The 23,424-nt window shown below is 51.2% G+C and overlaps 10 protein-coding genes across 10 annotated transcripts; 6 read left to right on the forward strand and 4 right to left on the reverse strand.

Annotated features, from left to right (window-relative positions):
• Window positions 1-662: 662 nt before the first annotated feature.
• Window positions 663-1,883, forward strand: LY79DRAFT_503950 (uncharacterized protein; the record flags this gene model as incomplete). The annotated part of the gene is made up of 3 exons (XM_060553459.1): window positions 663-685; window positions 746-1,805; window positions 1,857-1,883. The coding sequence occupies 3 exons, from the start codon at window positions 663-665 to the stop codon at window positions 1,881-1,883; spliced, it is 1,110 nt and encodes a 369-aa protein (XP_060421250.1).
• A 1,106-nt stretch (window positions 1,884-2,989) lies between these two features.
• LY79DRAFT_504196 (uncharacterized protein) lies at window positions 2,990-3,883 on the forward strand (the record flags this gene model as incomplete). Its single annotated transcript, XM_060553490.1, has 1 exon — window positions 2,990-3,883. One exon carries the CDS (start codon window positions 2,990-2,992, stop codon window positions 3,881-3,883), a length of 894 nt encoding a protein of 297 aa, XP_060421251.1.
• Window positions 3,884-4,213: 330 nt separating this feature from the next.
• LY79DRAFT_586054 (uncharacterized protein) lies at window positions 4,214-5,191 on the reverse strand (the record flags this gene model as incomplete). Its single annotated transcript, XM_060560578.1, has 1 exon — window positions 4,214-5,191. The coding sequence occupies one exon, from the start codon at window positions 5,189-5,191 to the stop codon at window positions 4,214-4,216; it is 978 nt and encodes a 325-aa protein (XP_060421252.1).
• Window positions 5,192-6,783: 1,592 nt separating this feature from the next.
• On the forward strand, window positions 6,784-7,164 carry LY79DRAFT_534591 (uncharacterized protein). Its single transcript, XM_060556444.1, has 2 exons — window positions 6,784-7,010; window positions 7,055-7,164. The coding sequence occupies exons 1-2, from the start codon at window positions 6,912-6,914 to the stop codon at window positions 7,121-7,123; spliced, it is 168 nt and encodes a 55-aa protein (XP_060421253.1). The 5' UTR covers window positions 6,784-6,911; the 3' UTR covers window positions 7,124-7,164.
• Window positions 7,165-7,953: 789 nt separating this feature from the next.
• LY79DRAFT_534594 (thioredoxin) lies at window positions 7,954-9,495 on the reverse strand. The gene is made up of 3 exons (XM_060556445.1): window positions 9,259-9,495; window positions 8,497-9,044; window positions 7,954-8,438 (listed from the first exon to the last, which is right to left on the reverse strand). Exons 1-3 carry the CDS (start codon window positions 9,332-9,334, stop codon window positions 8,094-8,096), a joined length of 969 nt encoding a protein of 322 aa, XP_060421254.1. The 5' UTR covers window positions 9,335-9,495; the 3' UTR covers window positions 7,954-8,093.
• A 509-nt stretch (window positions 9,496-10,004) lies between these two features.
• On the reverse strand, window positions 10,005-10,664 carry LY79DRAFT_664975 (uncharacterized protein; the record flags this gene model as incomplete). Its single annotated transcript, XM_060562994.1, has 2 exons — window positions 10,005-10,099; window positions 10,175-10,664. The coding sequence occupies 2 exons, from the start codon at window positions 10,662-10,664 to the stop codon at window positions 10,005-10,007; spliced, it is 585 nt and encodes a 194-aa protein (XP_060421255.1).
• Window positions 10,665-12,836: 2,172 nt separating this feature from the next.
• LY79DRAFT_574998 (uncharacterized protein) lies at window positions 12,837-13,645 on the forward strand (the record flags this gene model as incomplete). Its single annotated transcript, XM_060559660.1, has 3 exons — window positions 12,837-12,867; window positions 12,934-13,079; window positions 13,184-13,645. 3 exons carry the CDS (start codon window positions 12,837-12,839, stop codon window positions 13,643-13,645), a joined length of 639 nt encoding a protein of 212 aa, XP_060421256.1.
• A 1,016-nt stretch (window positions 13,646-14,661) lies between these two features.
• On the forward strand, window positions 14,662-15,633 carry LY79DRAFT_503794 (fic/DOC family protein; the record flags this gene model as incomplete). The annotated part of the gene is made up of 1 exon (XM_060553437.1): window positions 14,662-15,633. The coding sequence occupies one exon, from the start codon at window positions 14,662-14,664 to the stop codon at window positions 15,631-15,633; it is 972 nt and encodes a 323-aa protein (XP_060421257.1).
• A 757-nt stretch (window positions 15,634-16,390) lies between these two features.
• LY79DRAFT_503622 (uncharacterized protein) lies at window positions 16,391-17,567 on the reverse strand (the record flags this gene model as incomplete). The annotated part of the gene is made up of 2 exons (XM_060553417.1): window positions 16,391-17,262; window positions 17,357-17,567. 2 exons carry the CDS (start codon window positions 17,565-17,567, stop codon window positions 16,391-16,393), a joined length of 1,083 nt encoding a protein of 360 aa, XP_060421258.1.
• Window positions 17,568-21,254: 3,687 nt separating this feature from the next.
• Window positions 21,255-23,100, forward strand: LY79DRAFT_503922 (uncharacterized protein; the record flags this gene model as incomplete). The annotated part of the gene is made up of 2 exons (XM_060553453.1): window positions 21,255-21,921; window positions 22,463-23,100. The coding sequence occupies 2 exons, from the start codon at window positions 21,255-21,257 to the stop codon at window positions 23,098-23,100; spliced, it is 1,305 nt and encodes a 434-aa protein (XP_060421259.1).
• Between the last annotated feature and the right edge of the window lie 324 nt (window positions 23,101-23,424).

Below are 23,424 nucleotides of genomic sequence, written 5' to 3' on the forward strand. Positions count from 1 at the left end.
AGATGCTTTCTTACACAGGTCATGTAAAGTGTTTGGATAATGGTTGCGTTCACAAAATGGAAGTGCCTGCGAGCTGGCGATGGTGAATGTATTCAAGTTGTTATCATTTTCATGTCGAACCCGGTTCAAAAAAGATAACTGAACGGGGAAACGAAGGACGCATTTCACGCAAGGACGAAGGGGATACGATTGAGAGACTCAACATGAGCTTTAAGCAAGGTCACGGCAGTGTTATGATACATGCTCGAAACTTCAGTAGGCTTGCTGCTGCTGCTGCTACAAGCTCTCGGGAGAGGCTATTCGAGACCGGGGCAGTGAACTCTTTTGCAAATCGAACATTGTCAAGTATGGTACAAGAAGAAACAAACTCCAACTTAAATAACTTCAGAGGGCTTTGCTTCTTCCCGTAAAGAGCACCTTGAGTTTGAAGGTGGTATAATGGAGTTAGTGATGCTGTGCCCGTTGACCTCGGACGGGTCGGTGAGATTCGGTGAACGGATATTCCTCGGATACGTACTGTAGATTGCAGGGATCAGCGACATTTCCCGATAGGACCCCACCAAAATTTTTCTGCGATAATGGCAGCGACTGCATCTCTTATCGTGCATTGCGAAAACTCCCGTCTTCTTTCTCAACGAGTCTGTACTTGCCAAACCGCAACGATGGGTCTGGCACAGGCAAAGACGTGAGGACCAACCCCCCAAAGACAAGCAAACCTACCCCCAAGACACTGACAGTTTTGCAGTCGCCGCAAGATCGGCAAGGATCCCAACAACACGAAATGGACCAAGGACACGGATTCCTTCGGTCAGAAGATCCTGCGATCCCAGGGCTGGGAGCCTGGGCAGTACCTCGGTGCGAAAGACGCTGCTCATGCAGTGCACCATACTGCCGCTAATGCCTCATTCATTCGTGTCGCCCTTAAGGATGACATGCTCGGTCTAGGCTTCAAACAGGCGAGGGATGACCGGGTCACGGGCATGGACGTCTTTTCTGACCTCCTAGGACGATTAAACGGCAAATCGAGCGAGTCCATCGAAAAAGAGCGCCAGGCCCGTGCAACCCTTCAGGGCACACTCTACTGCGACACAAAATTTGGTCCCATGCGGTTCGTTAGGGGAGGATGGCTTGTCGGCGACCAAGTCAAGGATGAGCCCACCGCCGAGCCCAAGGAGGAAGATAAGGACGACATCAAAATGGAAGATGTACCCACTATCAGCGAATCGTCGGGTGGGAAGTCGAAGAAGCGCAAAGCCGAAGAGTCGAGCGAAGATGAATCTTCATCCGAGGACGAAAAGGCTAAGAAGAAACGGAGAAAGGAGGAGAAGAAGGCAGCCAGAAAGCTTAAGGCTGAAGCTGAGGCTGAGGCTGACGGTGAGACTTTGATAAGCGAAAAGAAGGACAAAAAGCGGAAATCAAGCTCCTCAAAGGAGGATGCTTCCGAAGATACCCAGGACGAGGCGGAGAAGAGATCCAAGAAAAACAAGAGGAGAAAGGAGAAGAAGAAGGAAAAGAAGGAGGCTGGCAGCGACGAGGAGGAATCATCCGACGACAAGACCACCAAGAAGAAGCGCAAAGGCGAGACCGATGCCGAGAAAGCTGCGAGAAAGGAGGAGAAAAAGCGTCGCAAGGAGGAGAAGCGTGCCAAGAAGGAGGCATCGCGGGAATCTACATCGACTCCCACCACATCAACACCGACCGCCAGCGGTACCTCAACACCAGTGCTCAGAGGCCATCATGCAGTGAGATCGCGGTGGATTGCGCAGAAGAGAATGGCGACCATGGACGACAAGGCATTGAACGCGGTATGTTCTGCATCATCTACATGCCCCAGACCTTTGGCTAACACATTCCAGATCTTCATGGTGAAGTCGCAATCCTGATAGACTAGCAACATAGAGGTCTGATAACGAAAAGTTTTCGGCATTTTGTTCTCGAGTTTCCGTAATATTGATGCCAATGCGCCAGACCAAGCCCCACGGCAGGAGATGGCAATGATGGGCCCAAGCCGGACACAAATACGCTCTACTCCAGCACAGCTCTCGGCTGCATAACCACAAAAAAATTCATATGCCCCCATGTAGCCGAGGGTGGCATCGTGTCCTGGTATTATGTCAAAGCGAGGGGAGCTGTCGGCTTCTCCGCCGCCCTGTTTTATGCCATCGTTACTGACGGCTGGGTCAGCATCCTCCACCGGGTTAGGCTGGCACTGGTAGGATCTGCTTGTTAGTCGTACTGGAGATGAAGTTTGGATTGACCAAGTCATATTATTGAATGGCATTTACTTGCGCGGAGGAGCATGCAAAGGCTTAAAATAGAATCTGGATTGCGATGGGGAATAGGGCGACCGCAAGCATCTTCAAAGTTGGAACCCTACCGTGACCAACAGTTACCTAGTTAAGAAGCCTACTGAGGAGCTTCATCTTGGAAAAGCTGATTGGGCCTTTCCGTTTCAATGATCGCCCGCTTCTCTCTATCCTTATCATTACATTTGATCCATATCCATCCATTCGCTAAACTTTCTGGGGCAACAGAAAGTGGGAGTGTGAGATTGGTCATCGGACAGGCATCGTATGTGTGCCGAATATACCCCGTGTTGGCTCACCAAGGTGTCCCAGTCTCCTACCATCCCGAAGGCAACTTTGTCTGCCAACTCAACCATGGCGACGCTGAGGTTTCCAAACAAAATGAGAAGGCTTTGTAAGCGCCCCTCCAATATGAACATCGATAGAGGTACAAGCTTTGAACCAGACTTGTCAGGAGGCGCACCTTAAATGGGAACATAAGGCCAAACAAGCCTCTATCTCCGAATACCCTGGCCAGTCTATGGTGAACCGGCAGCATCGACTTCTGCTCCCGACGAAGAGTATTGACTTAAGCCCAACCCAGGAATCAAAGCTCTTCAGCACTAATCCCTCAACTTCTCATTGGCACCTCAGGTTGATCAACAAGAGAACAGACATCAAGAAGGCTTAGAACCAGATACAGGATGACGATTGACCCAGAGAAACAGACCCGTTACTGGCGCAGCCGCTGCTCTTACCCAAGGCCCTCTGCCGGCGAAGCCAACGATGGATCGGGCGATGACAGCACCGACGAGAGCTGCAGTCCCTTCAAACGCAAGGCCCAACAGTTCAAGACCCTCGTGAACAGGGCTGAGGCTGAACCGTCTTGGCGCCACCGGGTCGCCGATTGGACCCCTCCATTCACACAGGAACACGATTTAGAGTCTCCTTTGAAGAGATCCGTTACATGGAACCCCGATTACGCCCCCTGGAACACGAATCGTCGTCGTGCCTCTCAAAACAGCACCCAGACGGACGTGTCTTACACCACCTCTTCATCCGACGACTCCAAAAGGCCGTCCCTGTTGGAGGGAACCGATTCGGACGAGTTCTTGGACCCGCGTAGCCCGTACTTCAACTTCACCCAACAGAAGCCTACAGCTGCCGATCACTTTCGTCTGCCCCTTGATAATGCCAACAACAACTCGCCCAGAACGTTTTGCTCCCTCGCCGACAGCCTCAAAAGTCCTCTTTTGAGTATGGAAGCCCTGAAGAACCGAGAAGCCCCCAATATCAAACAATTTCTCGAGCTTCGTCGCTCACGTGTCCTTCCCTCGCCATTCCCCGGGCTTCCTGTGCAACGGCTAGCAGACACCAGCACGGCTGTTGCATCTGGCGGCACGGGCAAGCTGCGCAAGGGGTGTTTTGATGCGAGACTCGACCCTCGACTGGAGGCGTCAGAGAAAAGAGCAGAAAGATTGGACCAGTTGGCGGTGTGGGTTGTTGCTGGACTCGTTGGGGTCTGGGTCTTGTTGGTGATAGCAAATCTCAGATTGGCTGGATACGAGGCTGCGCTGAAAGCGATACAAAGAAAATAAGCAAATATAGTGAGCAGAGCGGTCTGTGAGGTTCTCGCAGGGTCGCCTGCTGCAAGGATGATTGTACATCGATAGATGAAAGTCCTTTCATCCAACCTGATTAGTTCAGTCTAGCACACAAGATCCATATGCTGTTTCACGGCCTAAGTCGCCATCACTCTGCGGTAACATCTCAGCTGTGACATCTTGTAGGTGAACAAATGATGAAGTTGAGGGCACGAGAAGTGCCGTGTTGCCTAAGAACAAATACTAAACTAACAATTCGAGAGGGTATATTGCAACGCACAAGAAACCGTAAACTCCGTAAGCCCCGCCAAAGCATTAGAATTATCAATACCGCTGCGCCTTGCCATACCGCCAGAGCAGACTTGCCCCTTCCAACGTAGGCATGACTTTTGGTCGCGAAGCGTCCGGCGAATCCTTCATGACAAGATGAATGGATTTTTGAAACCTCCTCCTGAAGCGTCTCCAATCGTCGTTGGTCGGCCAAGTCTCGTCCTCGCTCTCCAGGTCATCCTTGTCGAAGCAGTCATCCTTGTCCTCGTCGACGTGCAGCGGGTAATACATGAACTCGTTGGTGTGCGGGTGTCGAGGCTGAGTGTAGTTGAGATGAGACTCGATATCGAACTTGAAGCGGTATCCCTGGTGCACCAACTGTGGCCGCGATGCCTCTGGTTGGCTCATCTGATGCATGGGGTGTGGTGGTCGGACATCAAAGTCGAACTGGAATTCCTGATGGACGACGAAGAGGAGCTTTCTCAGCCGTGGGAACTTGGATAGGCGGGCCAGCAAGGTCGATATGTTTGATTTGGAGACTTTCCAACTCAGGACGGGGTGGCAGATGCCGGTGTACAGCCCGTATGACGTGCCCATGGCAAGTCGGCTGAGGTTATCCCGGACAAGAGGGATCTGGTTGAAGAATTGCAGTGCCCGAAGCAGACGCTTGACCAGCAAGTACGGCTCGAGCAGCAGGATGTCGCGCGACAGGTCGAGGTACTTGGTGGTGGCTGACAGGGTGAGAGGTCTGTAGCGCTGTAGCACAAACACCCTCGTCTCATGGCACACCGCACCCAGGGCTGGCGGAGGCTCGTGTCGGACGTTGGCGAACATGAGTCCGGCTGCCGCAGAGGTCTTCTGACTTGCATTTGGCGAGTCCATTACTTCGTACACGCGCGAATTCGGCAGGGCGTACTCCCATATCATCAACCGTATCTCGACCGGCAGCTTCATGACGGGGAATGCTTCGCCTGTGGTGAGTGCGGATTTCGAAAACTCCTCTGCCAAAGGCGCAAACAAGGTCGAAGGCATTTTGTTCGCTGTGTGACGTTACGGCAGGAGCTTGAATCTGGGTTGCATCGCATGCGAGATCTTCAGAGACAAGATTGCAGTGGGAAATCCCGACTGGCGATCTTCTTTAAAGCTGGATGGGCTCCGTGGTTGGAGAAGGAGGGGGAAAATCTAGTAATCGACGGGTCCGACCACTCGGGCAGCAGCCGCGCAACGGCCGAACAGCAAGAAACCAGACGAACAGATCCCCGACGGGGAGTTTGGCGTTGAAATACAGGATTGTGATATCCACTTGGCTTAACGTTTCGACTAGCGGCCCGAGGGATGGCGCATAGAGAGATACGAGTGTTGTTTCGTGGAATGAGACGGCATGCGAGTTTTATCCACGAAACCAAACGGGTTCGCAGGTTGATGAGTGTAGATGGGATGGTCGCCAATCGGATGGCCTCCTCGAAGGGAAGCGGGCAACCTTTCTAACCCTATCGGCGAAGGCGGGAGCTTGTTCGGGCAAGTTCAAGGAACAAAGTGAAACGCAGGAAGGATGTCGCCTGACTCCTGCTTTGAACGGAGAGAGGGATGGAAGCTGTTTTTGTGAGCTGCTGCTGCTGCTGCTGCTGCTGCTCGGAGCCTCCCTCTCATCATTTCGGTGAAACCGGGGTTTAGCCCGATCATCTAATGGGTGTCAGTCAGTCCCTAGGCCGCCTTGGGTGGTGGAATAAGGCTTGGGTGGAGGAATAAGGTAAAGGCAATTGCCATATAGCCGTACCTGTGGTGTCGTCAGTGGTCAAAACAAAAAGCAACGTGGGATGCTCGCGGCTGGTACTCCGCAACATTGGACTATCGGGCGCCATGATTGCCAAATCTGGTAGTCCAGCCCGCAATTACTATGTAATGACGCGCCGGCGTCAAAGCGAGAGATGCACGTCCGATATCCGGGCCTCTTAAGAACGCACCGCTGCGGTCCTAAGGAACGGGATCCCCTTCCCAGTATCTGGCGAGATATACCCAGGCTGGAGGGGCAAGTGATGGACCGACCCACTAGTAGGTATTATTGTACGGGCTACGGGCGACATCGTGTACGCAGCACGTAGCAGTGTGTGTAGACGTGGCGGCATGCTAGACTCAAAGCATCTGGTGAGGTGGTGACAGTTCATGACCTAATAAGCTGGTAATCGCTGATGGGTAGTCCGGCCAGCAACTGATTGGAACCCCCCACGGAGGTGCCGGCATTCGAAGCCATCCAACGACATAGCACGGTGCTGGACTGCCGAGCTTGCTGCATGGCATGGGCGACTGGACTGCAGAGGGGGCGGCTAAGGCGCCCAGACACTGGCCCGGGGGGGGGGGGGGGGGGGGGCAAGTCGGGGAAATGGTGGCATTGGGAGAGTGGGCAGTGGAAAGGGGAGCTCGCCGAGGAAAACAGACAACGGACGAGGGAGGGGAGAGGAGTGGGAGAAGGGTTCACGACAGGGGCACCGAGGAGCTCGGGCTTTCGTTAGTACAGGGTTGAAAGCCATTTGTTTGAGGCATCTGGGGTCGCGGACGGCACAAATGCAGACCACACAGTTTGGTTTAAGCATATTGCGCTGCGTCTTGGCGTCTCCTTCAGACTTCCTTGTCGCCAGCTTACATAGTAGGTTTTAAACGCCCAATACGGGAGGGGAAGCTTCACAGAGCACTTGACAGCATTGCATGGCCGTCTAGTTTTAATCTCCTGCCCGTCTTGTCTGTGTCCTACCCCATGCGCGGACCCATCGGACAAGACCCCTTTGGTGGCTGTTTGGTAACCGGCATTATACCGGTAGTATCTAGTCTATTCTGCCCTTGTCGATATATCGCTGTATGTCCCCCATGTTGCATTGTTGTTGCATATGGACTACCCAGGGCTATGTGACAAGATGTGTCCGTACATCGTATACCATCTGCTCGATGCCCACACCAAGTAAGCGGTGAGGGGACTCCCAATTCACAGAAGAGGGTGTCTTCATTTGTTGCTCGCAAGCGTCTTGCTGCACTTTGGGTCGTGACTGGGACCCCGTCATTTAGTTGGCTCCAGTCCGACGTCCCCTGCGTCGCACACTGAGTGCAGAATTATGGAGAATGGGCGTCAGCCACGAGGGGGCTCTAGACGCACGGACCATGCCCGGCAGCATGACCGACGCAGCGACGACGACCGCGGAACCTACCGCGACTGTCCAAAAGTTCATGCGGCGTCGCTCGGCGTAACATTCATCCGCTTGTTCTAGGGCTCTTGGGGAATCCACTCTGTGCAACCGTGCGCTGCGCCGCCCTGTACCGTGATATAAAAATGAAAATTTCGGTCGCGGTTCTTGCAGAGCCTTCTTTTTTTTCTTCTTTTTTTTCTTCGTGCGGCTGGCACGACTCTTTACAGTTTCCCCTGTTGCTGGAATTCCTAAGTCGGTGAATTCATGGCGTCAGTCGTGCCCCAGATCGAATTTAATTGCAGCCGGCCTTGTCCTTCATTGATCCTTTCTGCCCCAACGGGTTGGATCGCGTTCGTCAGGCCGGACATACTCAGAACTTGGGGGCCCTTTAAATGGGTGGATGGATGGATGGAACGCGCGATGCGACAACGTATGAATATGACCTTCGTGATGATGAGCTGTACATCCTCAGATCTAAGTCTAGATGGCCCATCAATCATCAGCGTCAACCCTGAGTTATTGACGTTCGCAATGTGCCGAAGTCACGTTGACGTCTGGCATGGTTTGATCTCGTGCCACGGAAATAACGGAAAGACCATTTACTGCTGAGGTTTTGTTTGTTCGGTTTTACTGAGCCTAGTAACGGCCGGCAACATCTATGACTATCGCTCTATTCATGATTCTCGTTGCATTGGGTCGTGCGAGCAATGTTTTTCTTCATCGCCGGCCGATTAGATCTTGTAGAGTGCCACCGACTTCTACTCGCCGGCCTCATCGCCAATCTTCTCCAGCTTGCCCATCTCTCTCTTCTCCCCCGACTCGCCAATGAGGCGCACGCGGTCGAGGCGGACCTTCTCGCCTTCGCCATCGCCCTTGGTGACGTAGATGATCAGGCTGGTGATGTTCTGAAACTTAACGAAGCGCAGACCAATGTTGGCGGTGCCGTCGGCGTTCCAGTCCTTCTCGGTAAGCTCGATGGCTTGCGTGGGAGGGGTATCGTCAGCTTCGCTAAAGTCGAGGTTGTGCGGCTTGTTCGTGTAGAGATGGATGGTACCAGGGCGCATCGGGGCCTCGTCGTCGTCGGCAGGAGGAAGAGAGGTGAGCTGCGTGCCGTCTCTGTTACCAATTTCGTAATTCACATGAGGCGGGTGTGTGTCATACCTGAAGTGTGTGCAGCTTCAGCATGGCCTGGAAGGGCATGAACAGCAGGAGCTGGTCGTCGGCGCCACTCTCAACCCAGTCCTTCGCACCCTCCTTCTTGGCCAGCGCACTGGGCTTCGACGTGTCGAAGAGGACGCGAACTGGACCGAAGTCCTCGTCGGCATTGAGCAGCTCACAGCCTCTAGCCTCGACTTGATCAGTGATGTCGCTGTATCCGCGAGGGAGCTCTGCGCCTCTCCATGATCCACCACTCGAGCTGCCGGAAGCCTCTCCAGATCCGGAACCGCCCTCAGAAACCTCCTTGGCCAACTTCTTTACTACCTCCTGGAGCTTGCGGGGATCGGCACCTTGAACCTTCTCAAGGGTCTTGCCCTCGCGGAAGATCATGAAGGTGGGGAGAGAGGTAACGTTGTAGGCGGAGGCAATCTCTTTCTGGGCCTCGACATCGATCTTGACGAAGGTTACGACATTCTTGCGGGACAGCGACGACGAGAGCTGTTCGTAGAGGGGCGCAATGGCCTTGCAGGGACCGCACCAGTCTGCATAGACTGGAAACACATTTGTCAGCAAGCTAGGCCAATCGTTGAGTGGTGAAATAACCGGCAGAATGGGTTCCCAATGATGCGCCAAGGTAGCCGCAGATGAGGAGTCGAACGACGGCGAAATTGCGACCAGAAAGAATACCCAGTGGCATCGTTGGTGCCATCTGGGCAAGGAAGGGGCAGGGATGTAGAGGTTTCGGTTGACCAAGGTGGTACTTACAGTCCGCAACAACTATGCGGGAGCTCGATAAGAGCGTCTGGAACTCTGTTGGCGACTTGATGTGAACCGTAGACATCTTCGCGGTTCCGAGGATCGCAGGGTCTAGTCGGTGTGGTGTGTGTGTGGGACAGAAAGAATGAGGGAAGAGTACAATTGTGATGATGGAATCTAGGAGAAAGCTGCCCCGCGACGACACACTAGGCAGGCAGGCAGGCACGGGCTGGGTGATCTCTGGCAGGAAGACAGGAGCTTACCTAGGTACCCCGCACCATGCCTATCTGGGATTAGTGCTACTTGTCTTGTAACTGTTGTACTGTTCCACCGTGGCAAACAAATTGCTTTCAACATGATACCTATTCAAATGGGATGGTGATTAATCCATAGGGTGCTCCATACCTGTATCGACCTGGCCATGTAGCCCCCCTAAATTGAAAATAGGATGGCTTTCAATCCACGACTTTCGAAAGTGGTGGTTCTCTGTACAGAAAGGAAACCAGGAATGCGCCAGGACAATACAGAGCCCTTACAGAGGATAAAATGAAGTGCTTCTTTCAAAGCTTTGACAAGAACGGTTTAGAAATTGATCAAGTCAACTGATCCATGGTATATAAAGATACTATAATTTTACAACATCAAAGAACTTTCCTCTGTAATGCTTTCTAAACTCCCATAGAAGGAAACTTTGAGCAGGCTACAGATTAATGGGTGGCAATATTCATTGTGAAATTACATTGAATCCTGTCCGCTTACCAGTCGTACATTCTTCCCGTCATAATACCGCCGTTGTAGGTGTAAATGAGACAACCGACCTGTACCTTGCCACCAACACCGCCATTGTGGCCTACACTCTCCAAGCATTAGACAATACATCTCTGCTAAGAGCATCAGAAAGTGGGAAGAATAAAGCTATACTCACACAACAAGTAGTTTTCCCGCATCAAGTCATGGCAGTTGAGTGACGCACCAACATGCCCCAGGGGCCGCCGGATCGCCTGACTCTCAACTTCCGTCTGGCATCCCGCTGCCCACTCAACCTTGTAGTGGTGACGTCCCCCATTTGCGTCTTGAAACTCCACACGTTGAGACTCCATCCCAGGTTCGAGGTAGCCGCCTTTTCCCCTCAGCAGGTCACAAAAGGCGGAAACGCCCTTCTCTTGCTTCTTGGGGTCGATGGGGTCGTGGGGGCTGTAATCTGCCTCCAGATTGCAGACCCTGGCCTGTGCCTCCAGGGGGGTGATGCCTGGTGCTCTGATGCGAGATGGTATACCAGTAGCTTCGAATGTGGGAGAGGGAGCGTCTGAAACTTCCAGAGCCGGTGCTGAGACATAGAAGGCAGGTTCTCCAGCCGCAAGGCCTGCTATCAGAACAAAAGTCGTAGTGGAATGCTTCAGGGTAAAGATCAACATTATGTTCCTGGTTAGATGGCTGAAAGGAGCAAAGACAGTAGGGATTTTGAAAGCAATATGACCAGAAAATGCTCTTAGTTGCCAGAGCTGGATATATAGATGACCTACCAAGGTGGCGTGTTCGAATCAATGCGGGCAGTGCCTTTGTGGGCATGCACAAATGCAGAGCATGTCGTGGTCGCAGGCCAACGCCAACAATTGATTGGAAAGACCAAACAAACGTCCAAGCCGTAGGCAGGGTTGTAAATGTCACCCTGGATGAAGACAAGCCAAGAGATTCACTTTGCTGTCGTTCGGACCAAACAGGTTAAGTAAAGTAGTTTGCCGTTCGATCAACCCGAGTGGTTGGTCTCTTCCCCTCAATTCTTTGTTTTAAAATGGTCCGTTTTGTCTCATCAAGGTCGTACATAAACAACATCCTGGCTTGAGTGACATTCAAAGGTCAAGATACGCAAGCGCCATCTCTTGGTTCTGCATCATCGTTACTACAAGCCACTGAGTGCGGCAATAGTCAAGCACAGTAATTACAGGTTGTTATCAAACCCACCAGTGCTCAATTTATAGCTGCAACGAGGGAATTGGATTATCTGCAAACATCTCTGAAAATGAAGTATGCTACTAAACGGTTGGATTACTCTAGGTATATCATCTAAGGCTTGTTTCTGCCTCCTTGTATCTCTTCTGCTAGCAATGGAAATTTTCCAGGGATAACAAGCCGAGGTAAGGTGATGAATAAATATCTAGAATTAGTCTCAGTCATCTTTGTCTGCTAAATCACATATATGTTTTTTATTGACTGAGTGGCGTTCAAGACTTAGCTTGTGAGAATTGCGACTCCCCTTCTTAACGCTGAACTATTTTCTATTCTCCTCCATTTTGACCGCATATCAGGCAAGTGGTTAAAAATCCTGAGGCTGTGTCATTTGGCGTGAAATGATAATTCTAACTGTGTTGGCTGTGTTCAATAATAGCCTAGGGCAAAGCAGTGTTAGTCTGCTCGCATTTCCGATCACAGCCATATTGCTATTTGCAAAAATACAGTGTATCTGGAAGGATTTGAAGACATGTTCAGATAAGTAATAGTTATATCTTCTCAGATCCCGTATTAGAAGCCGGAGTACCCATAGACGTAAGCTTGTCACTGGCCCAAATGAGATAGTGGAATCTGATTTTTGCTCTTCTTCCATCTGAAGCTTGAATGGGAATCAGAGATCCGGTATCAAAGTGCCTTCAACTTTTAGCTCTGAATCAACCGCTATATAACCTTATGGAATGGTGAAAGCTGTCCCCTTTGCAACCCCAGCTCAAAGCTGCGCAACCGCCTTTTCAACTGAAAAGGAGTCTCAGGGCAAAATGTTGAGGCAGAAACATGTAGGTCACATTTGTTATATGGAATTTTCAGGCAGATAGGGCAAAATCTAAGCCAATTCATTCTTAGTTCAGAATGGAAATGTCACTGAGCATACATTGAATCAAGCTGCCATTATCTATATGCATGTTTATCTGCGCAGGAGCCTAGGTAGGTGCAAGGGTTAGTCATTCGTCGTCCCAAAGCAATAGCACTTCAACAGTGAATTAACTGAAGAACCTGATGGAATTAACCTTACGGTGAGTTGGAAAGATAAAATAAATGCACACATAGGTTCAAACAACGACAGGAAGGCTAAGAAGTGAGAGACTTCTTTAAGATGGCAGGGCCTTGTGCTCCTTCATACAACCACTTCACCTCCAGTTCATGAGACTCTTTAGCTCATACAAAGCAGATGAGCTCGCATAAGTCAGCTTCAAGCTTTGGACAAAGGGATTGGTTCATGCTTTCATCCACCCATCCGTCCCCGCTTCCTTTCCGTCCATCTCATCTCGCCCCAACAGCCGCACTATCAAGGCTTCTCATCTGGAATGAGAAGCAACTAGATAAGCCGCCCGGCATAGTCCTCTCGAAATGTAAAAAGAAGTAACTGAAGCTGAAAATACTTGACATTCTTGTCGGACCTTACCAGAGAACTACCACCTGTACGGGTTCGCCTACGCCAACCGCACAAGCCAACGATACCCCCGCGCCAAAGCCTTATGATGACTTCAGACGACGTACCGGATGGAACAGATCGTCGGACAGCTCAGAAACCTGTAAAGAGAATGAAAAATCTCTGGAATGCCTTGCGCGGCATCTTAATGCCCATTGGTCCCGCCAAGGTCGGTGAGGGTAAGATCAAACCCCTCCATCTTGTGCCGTGAGTGTTTGGATAGTTATTGATGAATTTCATCGCAGATCTCGATATTCCGGCCACTTCTTTCCCTAAATTTCGTCAAATTCCACTCGAAACCCGTCGTATGATTTGGATGAGGTCTCTGCCCTCTGGACGAATCTACGAACCGAAGCCATACAATGACTGGATCATGTACGACCCCCGACCAGTCCAATTCTACCAACATTAGGCCCCCCCTGTCATGAGAGAGGCCTCTAAAGAGGCCTATCAGGTCTGCATGGCAAACGGCTCATTCCGTTTCGGTTATTATAGCAACGCGAGGCCTGGACTGGTGCGCAGCATGCCAGCATCTGGTACAACGACGAGCAGGATGCGGTTTACCTGCACACCTTTGATCAATGGAACAGCCTTGATCGCTTCGATGTCAAGAACATTTGCACCAGGAAAGAGATCGCGTTAAACAGAGAGCACTGCGAGCGTGTTCTCGGCAATCTGGACTGTAACCGTGTCATCGTCGCCTGCTACCCCGTCGGCACCCTTACCGAAGGGCAACTGACCGAGACATTTCCTGTCTGCCGATCAATTCGCAGTGAAGACGAATTCGTTACTATAGAAGAGGTTGACCCCGAGGACTGGGACGAGGGCCTTGAGTTGACTTGGAGAGAGGATAAGGCCTTTAACAAGGACTGCTGGGAGAGGGAGAAGTTAGGCAAGTCTGTAAAGTTCGAGGCAGTTGAAGTATTCCGAAAGGCTCGCAAATCCAGCTCGCTTTGAAGTCAGAGGATGGCGAGGGAGGAAGACTATGAATACGGACCGGCTTAGATCAATGGGCTACAATGCATCCGGGATATTCAAGGGGTTCTTGTGACCAGTGTGCTTTTGCTATGCTTTTCTTAGGTACCTAGACTTACTAAGAACTGGCAGAATACCACAAGGAACTGTTCCAGTAAGCGACCTAGAATAAGATGCCACCGCTGGCAATACTGGAGACCACTGAAACATCTATCGCCTCAAATATGTATTCCTTCAAGGAATCGATTCAGCATTGTGAGATACGTCGTGGTTACCTAGTAACATGGTTGATTGAGAATTAGCAACCGCGTATTTGTTGTAAGTCTCACCTCTTGTAAGTGACTTCCTGGCAATGACTCCTGATCCTTTATAGTCTTGAATTGCTAAGAGACTCGAGAACTTTGACAGCAGTCACTAAAAGTCTGAAACCAACGTAAGCAGCCTATCGATGAAATGTGACCATGGTTTCTGAGAACCAGATAAGTCTGCTCAAATTGCTTAGGGTCACATATTGAAGTGGGTGAAGCATGCGCTAGTATGATCTCCTTAGTCCTTACGGTATTCGACATTGACACCTTTTGGGATTAGCTAGCCAGACCTCACATGCTCCTTCCATTTTGCTCTTATCCCTTGCCTTTCTCAATCCTGAAGTTCAAATGCTGCATAAAGTTTTACCATCCAAGGCAGCTAGCTCACCACTCTTTGAGTTGCCAAACTTTCCAAACCACTGACACGGTCCAAGCAAGGTATGTCATTTTCATGGTACAGCTTTAGTTAACGGAGATACATAAACTAAGCAATATAGAACCAAGCACCATGTTTTCGCCCAAGAAAAACATCGACGCAAATCGCTGCACGAACTATTCACTGACCTAGATATTCCCCACACTCAGTCACCGCCTACGAGTCCCACGAAGCGCAAGATGATGCGACAAGACCTTCGATCGACCATCCACAAGGGCTGGCCTATCAGAACCTCCATGGATAAATCTCAGGTCATGTCAATGGTCATCCGAGCCGATGATATTTACCTCCAGTACGCGAAGGATCAAGATCCTCAGAAACTTTTTGACAAGGCGGCTACTTGGCTCTCTGTTATTCAAGATAAAGTTATGGATGAGGATAATACGGAGCGTGTCCTGAAAGAGACACACGATTCAATCATTCGCGCCATTTTTGGATCCAACATGATTGAACGAGCTGGTCTGGGTTGGGACATTACACTCCACCTATGCCAAAAGATCTTCTCTGGTGAAGATGTCGCCGAATTTCCTGAGCGGTCTCCTCAATACGAGAGTGAGCTCTTAGAGATGTACAGAAAGCAAGGCGATCTGAAAGACATGCCTGCGCAGTACATTCTAAGAGGCCGACGAGAGATCATCCAACATGCCCGCGCATTTCAATACATCATCCACAAGTTTGTTGTCGAACAGCAGGATCTTACCGAAGAGATGATCAAGGAAACACACCGCATTCTCACAAAGGGGATCCCAATAATCGAGGAGGGATTTGATGATATCGCACCGGAGAAATACGGTGGGATTTATCGCGATGTTCCCGTCGGAGCTGGTTCAACGATGTTCACTGTCCCTCAATTCATTCCTGGGAAGATGAACCAGCTGTGCGAAAACCTCAAGACAGAACTCCAGCTTGCCAAGTCATCTAACTCTATCGATCCTTTCTCAGTCGCCGCCAAATACTCTCTGGAATTTGTACAGATTCATCCTTTCCGGGATGGAAACGGCCGCACATGTCGCATGATTCTGAACGCCATTCTCTGTCGTTATGCAGGCATCATCGTTCCTATCGGAGAACAAGGAGAGGAGAGAAGCGAGTACATCAACATCAAAAAGCAAGCAAGCGAAACCATGGAAGGACATGGTCCTTATGCAGTTTTTGTTCTCTGCAGAGCTGTTACACGACTCCGAGAACTCAAGAAGAAGCTGACTGGGAAGGGTAAAACGGCCTGAGAAACATACATCGCCCTTTCATCAATCGAATCCTTAATCTTGACTGGTCTTGCAAAAGGCTAGACAGAATATGATCATGGCGGATGTTGCAAAGCCGGGTTTCTACAAAGGGCCTTAACGGATGCCATTTGGGTGGGGGTTGTTATGTGGACGTTGGATGACAGGACAGGTCTGATGAGATCTTCAACTCCTAGATTCCATATCGGAGAGGACGCAGGGGTTAAGGCTATGAAACTGGTGAATGCTGCGAACTATGCGGGCTGAAAGGAATAGGACGGACTTCTTCAATCAGAAACGGGACGTCAGCAGCATCTGGGAAGGGATCCTTGTTCCCGAAGTAAGGATTCGCATACGGACTTTGGCACTAAGAATTCAAGGTATCCATAGTTTACTCGATGAGTTATTAGAGAATGAAGCATAAGGTTTGGAACGGAGAGTTTCATCAATGCCCAATACCTGGTCATGACAATGTTTGTTGGTGAAGTTGGAGAGAGGGAGATGCGCAGAGAACCACACGAGGACAAGCAGCTGGCCCTGGAGCCACGAGGCACCTGGCACGACAGACAGGTCAGGGGTCGAGACAGAGAGAAGAAAAGCAAGAGAACCGATCCTATACAGTCGGCGATATGTTGCTATGCTAGCTTGCGAGGAAGAAACAGAACCCAACGCCCCTACTCCCAGTGTCTGACTAGATATGGTACACGCTAAAAGCCTAAGGAAGTCTGGAATTTAGTCGCTGCCGGAGCACATTGGCAGTCTAATCAAAGTAGCTCGGGCGAGCTCGTACCATTTCCATGCCCGTGAATTTGGGAACGCGACCGGGCGTCAGGCGCTTCACCTCGGTGACATGCTCCCTGCTAATCTGCTCAACAACGCGCTTCACGTCGCCCCAGGCTGCGACGTTTCCTATCTCGTTCGACAGCTCCTTAGGGTAGTCGTGCGCGCCAATGGGGTCTTCTGTTCCCAGGGGGAATAGCTTGGCCGGAAGGCGGGGGCTCGTCAGACACGAGCGGATATCCCACTCCATGGTCTGCATAAGAATGATCTCCTTGCAGGAGGTAAAGTGGTCAAGGATTAGGTCCATCTTGGAGGTGATGTCGGCCTTGCTCATGAATCTCGTGTGGGGGAACGCGACACGGACGATGCGCGACATGTCGAGATTGGTCCATGTGCGGGGCTCCTCGCGGACAAAGAGGATGTCCTCTGTATAGTTGAACCAGAGGCCCTTGTAAGCACCACCGAAGAGGCCGAATTCAAAGCCGCCGGCCTCGAGGAAGGCGCGGTTGGCCTCCTTGCAGGCGAGGCGAAGCTTGGGCGTCTTGTGAGCTGTGACGCTCATCTCGGCAAGGCCTGAGGCTTGCCGAATCGCGACGGCCGGGTTAGGACCGCCGTTGGGGTTCGGGGCGGTGGCGCGCAGAACACGAGAGAGGTGACCGTCGCCCATAGACAGGTCGAAGACGCGACCAGTAGGAAGAGCGAGCTTCCAAATCTTCATGCGGATCTCGACGGGAAAGTTCCTGAACTGGGAGAACTTCGGGGTCTTGGGACGCAGGTGGCGAGACAACTTGGACTCTGGGAGGGCGACGCCGATGTAGGACGAGAAGGCGGCCTTGATGGTGTCTCGCTCATCTGCTTGGGCGATGTTAGTACTCGGGCGATGGTCGATGGTCTTTTGGAACGTGACAAGGACGCATGCACTGGTAACGGCATGAGGCGGCCTTACTCTCGATCTGCTTAAGCTTTTCTTTGAGCTCGCTATTCTCCTGAATAACGGAGTCCAGACGGGTCTGGAGAGCCGACGTGGACTGAGGCGGGGCGTTGGCCACCTCGGCGGCGATGGCGGCGCGGACGTAACCCTGTATTGAGTGCATCAGGGCGCTGGTGGCCGCGGCCAGCGGATCGGCTGGTGAGCTGTCCGCCATGGTGGCCTCCATGGGATGGCCTGTATGAGGATGAGCAAACAGGACATTGATAAGATTGGGAGCGGATGAGATATGTACCGGGGCGGTGAGATAGAAATGGGACGTAATAGTATAAGATGTTCTGCCACGGGCATTTGATTGCGTGGGCGATGCCGAAGGCGCTTTGGTGATGAAGATGCTGAGGTGCCAAGGCCAAGCGAAAACAGGCTATAGCCCGTCAACGAGAGCTACAGGACCGACGTGTGCGGCTAGGTTACCTAGGCAAGACCTACCTAGGCAAGAAGTACGAGATGATCCAAAAAGCGATCGGGCGTGGGTGATGGGACCGTCTGCCTGCCCACCTGTAGTCGCGCGACGGGAATTGGACGTTCCACCGTCTGGGCTGACAAAGGCAGAAGGCGAGAGGTGAAGTCAAAATTGGGAGGTGAAGGTAGGAGAGATGTCACAGAGCCGGCGCCACCACCTCAGGGTTGGGAAGCAATGAAGGCAGATGGACGGAGACGGACGGACGGGCAGAGAGCGCTGTGTGTGGTGCTGTCAATTGGTTCGGTAAGTTGGAGGAAGGAACGGTGTTTCGTTCGCCCCTTCCTCGTTGTTCTGACCGACCCCCCCAAGCGGCAAGTACCCCGCAGGTACCCAAGGTTTTATCCGTACGTGTCATCCTTCCGACAATGTAAAGTCGATATTTCCGAATGTAGGTACCTGAGGTAGCTGGGTACCCACCTTCCCTGAGCTTGGCGAGCAAACAGGCTCTAGGAGCCCCTGCCAGGTGCAGCCGGAGCAAGGGCCGTCAGCCAAGGGTACGGTACACACGAGGTGGTGGAGTCAGTGGATGGCCGGGAGCGATCCATGGCAGCGCACAGACCCTTGGTTCGGGCGGTTTTCTTCCCATCAACTGAGGCAGACGAGGACTGACTTTGTTACCTAAGGTACATGGGTACATAGGTACTTTGGAAGGCAGGTAGATAGGTAGGTAGATGAAGTAATCGTACATTTATCAAGGCGCCTATTTATAAGGGACCTCTCCGTTGGGAAGCCACGCCCAAGAAGGAAGCACGCGGTGTGAGAATAAGGTAGACAACCCACCTATATATGTCCAAGGAGCCCTCAAGAGCCAAGCACGGCGCCCAAGTAGGAGGCAAACGCCGAACGACTAGGCATGTGCGTGCATTGGATCCTAGCAGCCCAAGTGGCGCATAGCCACTTTGAGAGACAAGCCCACTGACCGGCGTCCGGGGTGGTGGATCAAAAGAAACCGACAACCTCACGCCAGCCGTCGCTTATCTGCTTCCCGTACTCCGTACTCCGTTCCTATCTCACTTCATCTACGGATGCATTTTTTCCCACTTTACGCACGTTGCTAACCGGTCACGCTGTGCTCGATGAAACATGGCATGCGAGTGTCCGCACGTCCTCACACCCACTGAGGATGCCAGACCGGTGGCCGTTGATGAATACACTGACAAACGGAGCCGAGACAGACGCTCGACCAATACGAGCTGTTATGAAGGTGACACAACCGTTGCTGGATAAAACGCCCGTAGAGGAAACACACTAATACCCCTGCTTGATTTTCCCTCTTCTTCAAGAAGGCTGCTTTCAGGGGACTCCACGCGCTGTCGGATGACCTTTGGGGCCGAGATCTTGTCCAATTCTGACGGATTGCTCGAGTTCGGCAGAACGTGCTTTATACTTGTTTGAGCCGACAGACATAGCGGTCGCCGGAACATGATCATCATAGGCATGTTCCATATATTCATTTGCATGGGCCGTTATTGGCTTAAGCTTGTCGCCTTATTCAATGAACTCAAGCAACTCGTTCTCAGGTAACTTCTAGGTCCAAACATGGTTCTCATCCTCGGGCTGTCCCCTCCAGCACCAGTTAATGCGATCGAGGGCGATCTCGTCGAGCTTAACATCAGCAACCTCTAACACTAGGCCGGTGTGGATCAATAATAGGAGACAGTAATAACTCGACAGGCTCATAACCTAGCTCCCCACTGTAGCGCTGCTTGTTCAGGCCGTAGACGTTCTCTAGAGCGTTTGGAACGAACAGTAGTGGTGGACTATCAATTATGGGACTCGACCAACGCGAACAAGGCTGGTCCAGAAGACCATTGAGGCCGTGAAAGTCTGTCACGATAGCTTCATACAGCACTTGTCAGGTGGATTATCATGCGTCATATCACGTGGTGCTTGACTCATTACTCGCATCACTTGCCTATATATAAGACCATTCCTTTACATCTTTACCTTCATAAGAATAAGCATTTCTTGATCCTATTCTTATATACCCTGCTGTGTGCTCTAACTCGTGATAAAGTCACTGCAATGGTGGTTTCCCGCTTGAAAATCTGACGGTTTCGAGGGGCTTTGAATAGGAAGAATGCCAAAAGGCGTGATAAGCTTACATGGAACCCATCTTCAGGATTGCTGGAACCCCGAGTCAAGAATCAACTAAAAGTTTTAAAAAGGACGAAATATCTCTTACTATATAATGAAGCTCTCCCCGAATAATTGACAGCTAAGAATGGGCCCCAGAAGGACGATACGATTCGGGGGCGTGGGATCCTCGCAAAGCCCTTTGTTGAAGTCGAGATTTCAAGGATGACCGTCGCCGTTTCTCGGCCGAAATTCAAGGTTGATGAGGCCATCAGATGCTGTGGTAGGATTCAGAGCCACCACTGCCCTTTGCAAAAGAAACAGATTGTCACGTAACGTTGTTTCGAAGAGGTGACATACTCGACCAAGTCATGCGAAACACCCTTGTAGCGGGAGCGCGCCTTGGCTTTGATCAGCACGACACAAATGAAAGATGATATTGCAGTAAAGGATTCTGACAAGATCAAAGTGGTTACACTATGTTGTTCCTTCCTTTAACCTTATATCTGCGTCTTTGCGGGTTGAATAACAACTTAACAAAGACTTCCAGGTAGTCTGCTGGGCAGTGATAGACAAGCAAACCACCGGAGATGTTCCGGTCTTTGAGATAAGAAAGATAGTCACCAAAGGGTCGCTTCGTATCTATTGTCTCGTTGTGTTGACCCAGCTGGCCGGAAGGCTTCCGATCGGGAAAGAGAGGTCGGCAAAGAAAATTGCGTCCTCTTCTGAGATTTCAGCCGGGGAATTGGACTCTATGTCGTTGTCCATCCAGGGGCCTTAAAAGAGCCTGACAAGAAACATGAGCATGCTTTACGACCGGGGAATTACTCCAAGTCTTAAACTTCCTATGATGAAAGGTCTTCGGCTCATCTGACCTAAGGTTGATAGTTCGAAAACAACTCTTTTCTCTTCCATGTCACCAGTAAGGTGCTCTCCACTTTCCTTATCCATATGAGTATGAGGTAAATATACACAACGCAAGACATAGCTACTTGTTTACATGAATACATATCAGGCACTCACAAACAATTGCCAAACAGGACACGCTAAAGACCGGCTGACTTCACATTTGAAGCAGCAGACTTTTTGATATTGTTTTACTCATACTCTCAACTGCACAAAATCTTCCTTTACCCTTCCCTTCACTCACAAAAACCCTTCCCTCGTTCACATCTTGCATCACCACGCTTCGCTTTTTATCCTTCTTTTTTGCTTTGAACATTACTAAGTATGCGCTCTTATCCTTTTGCTACCATCACGCCTGTTAACAGTCTCTTAGATCCCTTTCATCTGCGCGTCTGACCACCGACACTCACCATGGCTTCTCTGTCGTGGGCTCAAGTTGCTTCAAAGCACCACAAGCCTAGCTTTTTAAGCCGGCACACCTCGGGTGACGGCTCATCCCAAGACGAGAAACCAAGACCGGCGCTTCCCCTCCCCGTTCTAACCGCTGCTGACTTCCCTTCCCTCGTTGAGAGTAAGGACAAAGAAGGGCACGGAGAGGAGCGGAAGTATTCTGCCACCATCGCCTCGAGGGCCAAGAGCCCTTGCACTGAATCTGTCCACGGCTCATGGGGTGAGTTCAATGGGGAAAGTGACCTAGCTTCTTCCCCCTCCAAGAAGGAGAATTCCCCCTCGACATCACCAAGTTGTCTCTCGCCTACCACATCTTCCCCAACTGCAGCCACAGCCGACGACGAGGACGAAGATATGGTCAGCAATAGAAAAGGTCACAAAGCCGCCAAAATGGCTGCGGAGGAAGTGGCAAGACAGGCTCGACTCCCGGTCTCTCTCGAGTTTGTCGCGTCTGTCTCTTCGGCCCCGGCTGAGAACAAAATAGCCATCGCTGCGGCGGCTTCGCTGCCGCGACACGAGCACGACGAGGAGCGCGACGAGAAGCGCGACGAGAAGCGCGATGAGAAGAGCGATGAGAGCGAGGAGCCTGGCATGAATGCCGTACTTATCCCCAACGGCGAGGAGGCCGGTGGCACCTCGTCTGAGGCTTCGTCTCAGATCGACATCGCTACTGTTGCCGAATCTGACCAGGGAGACGGTAATCACCGAAGAGTCTTCCGGGCCTCTCTCGAGAGCGGACGCCTGCCCAACTTTGAGAAAGACCGTCGCATTGGGCAAGTTTTCAGGGATGAGCGATCAGTCTATAGAGAATATGGTTTCGCTAACGTTCATACCACAGCCTTTTCTATTCGAATGAGAGTTACGATTGCGCCATCACCCTTAGCGACGGAAAAGTTCTCTCAGCCCATCGTGAGGTGCTAGTTTCTCAGTCGACATACCTTGCAAAGAACCTTCCCCCACCCAACGAGGTAAGACTGCACTATCCTGTTTCCCAATCATTGTGTGTGTTGATTTGACTCACGTCTTGATAAAGGTCGGGGTCACTCATCACAAGCTTGATGGCTTCGATGTCTCGATGATGAGTGTCGTAATCTTCTGGATGTATATGGGCGGTAAGTGTCCTTGCGGACCATATTCGACCTGGAATATTCTCTAATCCGACTCAACAGAGCTTGGTGGCCATCGCCCGGACCCATCGAACATGTGGAGCAGCACTTACATCCTGAACAATGTCATGTTCTACCGTCCCGCCATGCTTCTTGGCGTCAAGTCTTTGATGAAGTACCAGATCGGAAATATCCTTGAGGCAGCCAGCTCCCTGCGCGACGCCCTCGGTGGTCGCTTCTTTTACTACAAGTTTAAAAACGGTAAAGAGCTGGCTAGCTTCGAGATTCCCTTGCGCATGGCGCACATTCACCTATACACGCAGAACGTGGAGGAGGAGTTTGCGGATGAGACTCGCGAGATGAAGATCGCTCTGGCGAAGCTCACCCTCATTGTCCTCCCGTTCCTCCGTCGCCAATACGGATTCACCAACAATCTACAGAAGATTTGGGAGGCTCTTCCGTTTCCGTGGCGCTCGGAGATGGAGGACTTCTACCACGAAGGACTCTTGCCCGACTTCCTCAAGTGCTTCGACGGCAATCTGCAGTGGGTCGAAGAGGAAACCGATGATGACCACTTCGAGCCTCGAACCATTAGATCTGCCTCTTCCATCACCTACGGTATGCCGTACTCTCAGGCTTCGATCGGTGAGATGACCCGTCGCCTAACCTTGGCTGGATTCGACTCTGGCTACCACCTTTGACTTTGAATTTCGACGACGGGATACCAGACCTTGGATGATCGACCTATTGGATGATTGCAAAATCAGACGCTATTGAGGACGTTCTTGGGCCTTTTGAGTCCAGCTGAGTCTCTCTTATTGGCAAAACCTTGCTTTCGACGTTGTGAACGGCCAGCGGACGAGGACTCGGCTACCCCACAGCTGCATTGGGCACCTCGTCCTACTTTCTTTCATTTGTTATTACGGAAGACTATTGCAGGAAACTAACTTCCGACTTAATTCATGTTTCGCCTAAAAGCATCGGTGGATGGACGACTGGCTTCGGTTGCTACTCTATCAGGTCTT

Source organism: Colletotrichum navitas, assembly GCF_030913465.1.
Source record: "Colletotrichum navitas strain CBS 125086 chromosome Unknown LY79scaffold_1, whole genome shotgun sequence".
NCBI lineage: Eukaryota > Fungi > Ascomycota > Sordariomycetes > Glomerellales > Glomerellaceae > Colletotrichum > Colletotrichum navitas.

What these genes read in the sequence shown, in the direction of transcription:
- LY79DRAFT_534591 (XM_060556444.1), top strand. Translation starts at nt 6,912, where the DNA reads ATGCGCGGACCCATCGGACAAGACCCCTTTGGTGGCTGTTTGGTAACC. An exon ending in GCCCTTGTCGATATATCGCT is followed by an intron (nt 7,011 to 7,054) that starts GTATGTCCCCCA and finishes TGGACTACCCAG; the next exon opens with GGCTATGTGACAAGATGTGT.
- LY79DRAFT_534594 (XM_060556445.1), bottom strand. Translation starts at nt 9,334, where the DNA reads ATGTCTACGGTTCACATCAAGTCGCCAACAGAGTTCCAGACGCTCTTA. An exon ending in CCGCATAGTTGTTGCGGACT is followed by an intron (nt 9,045 to 9,258) that starts GTAAGTACCACC and finishes ATGTGTTTCCAG; the next exon opens with TCTATGCAGACTGGTGCGGT. An exon ending in TGAAGCTGCACACACTTCAG is followed by an intron (nt 8,439 to 8,496) that starts GTATGACACACA and finishes GACGGCACGCAG; the next exon opens with CTCACCTCTCTTCCTCCTGC.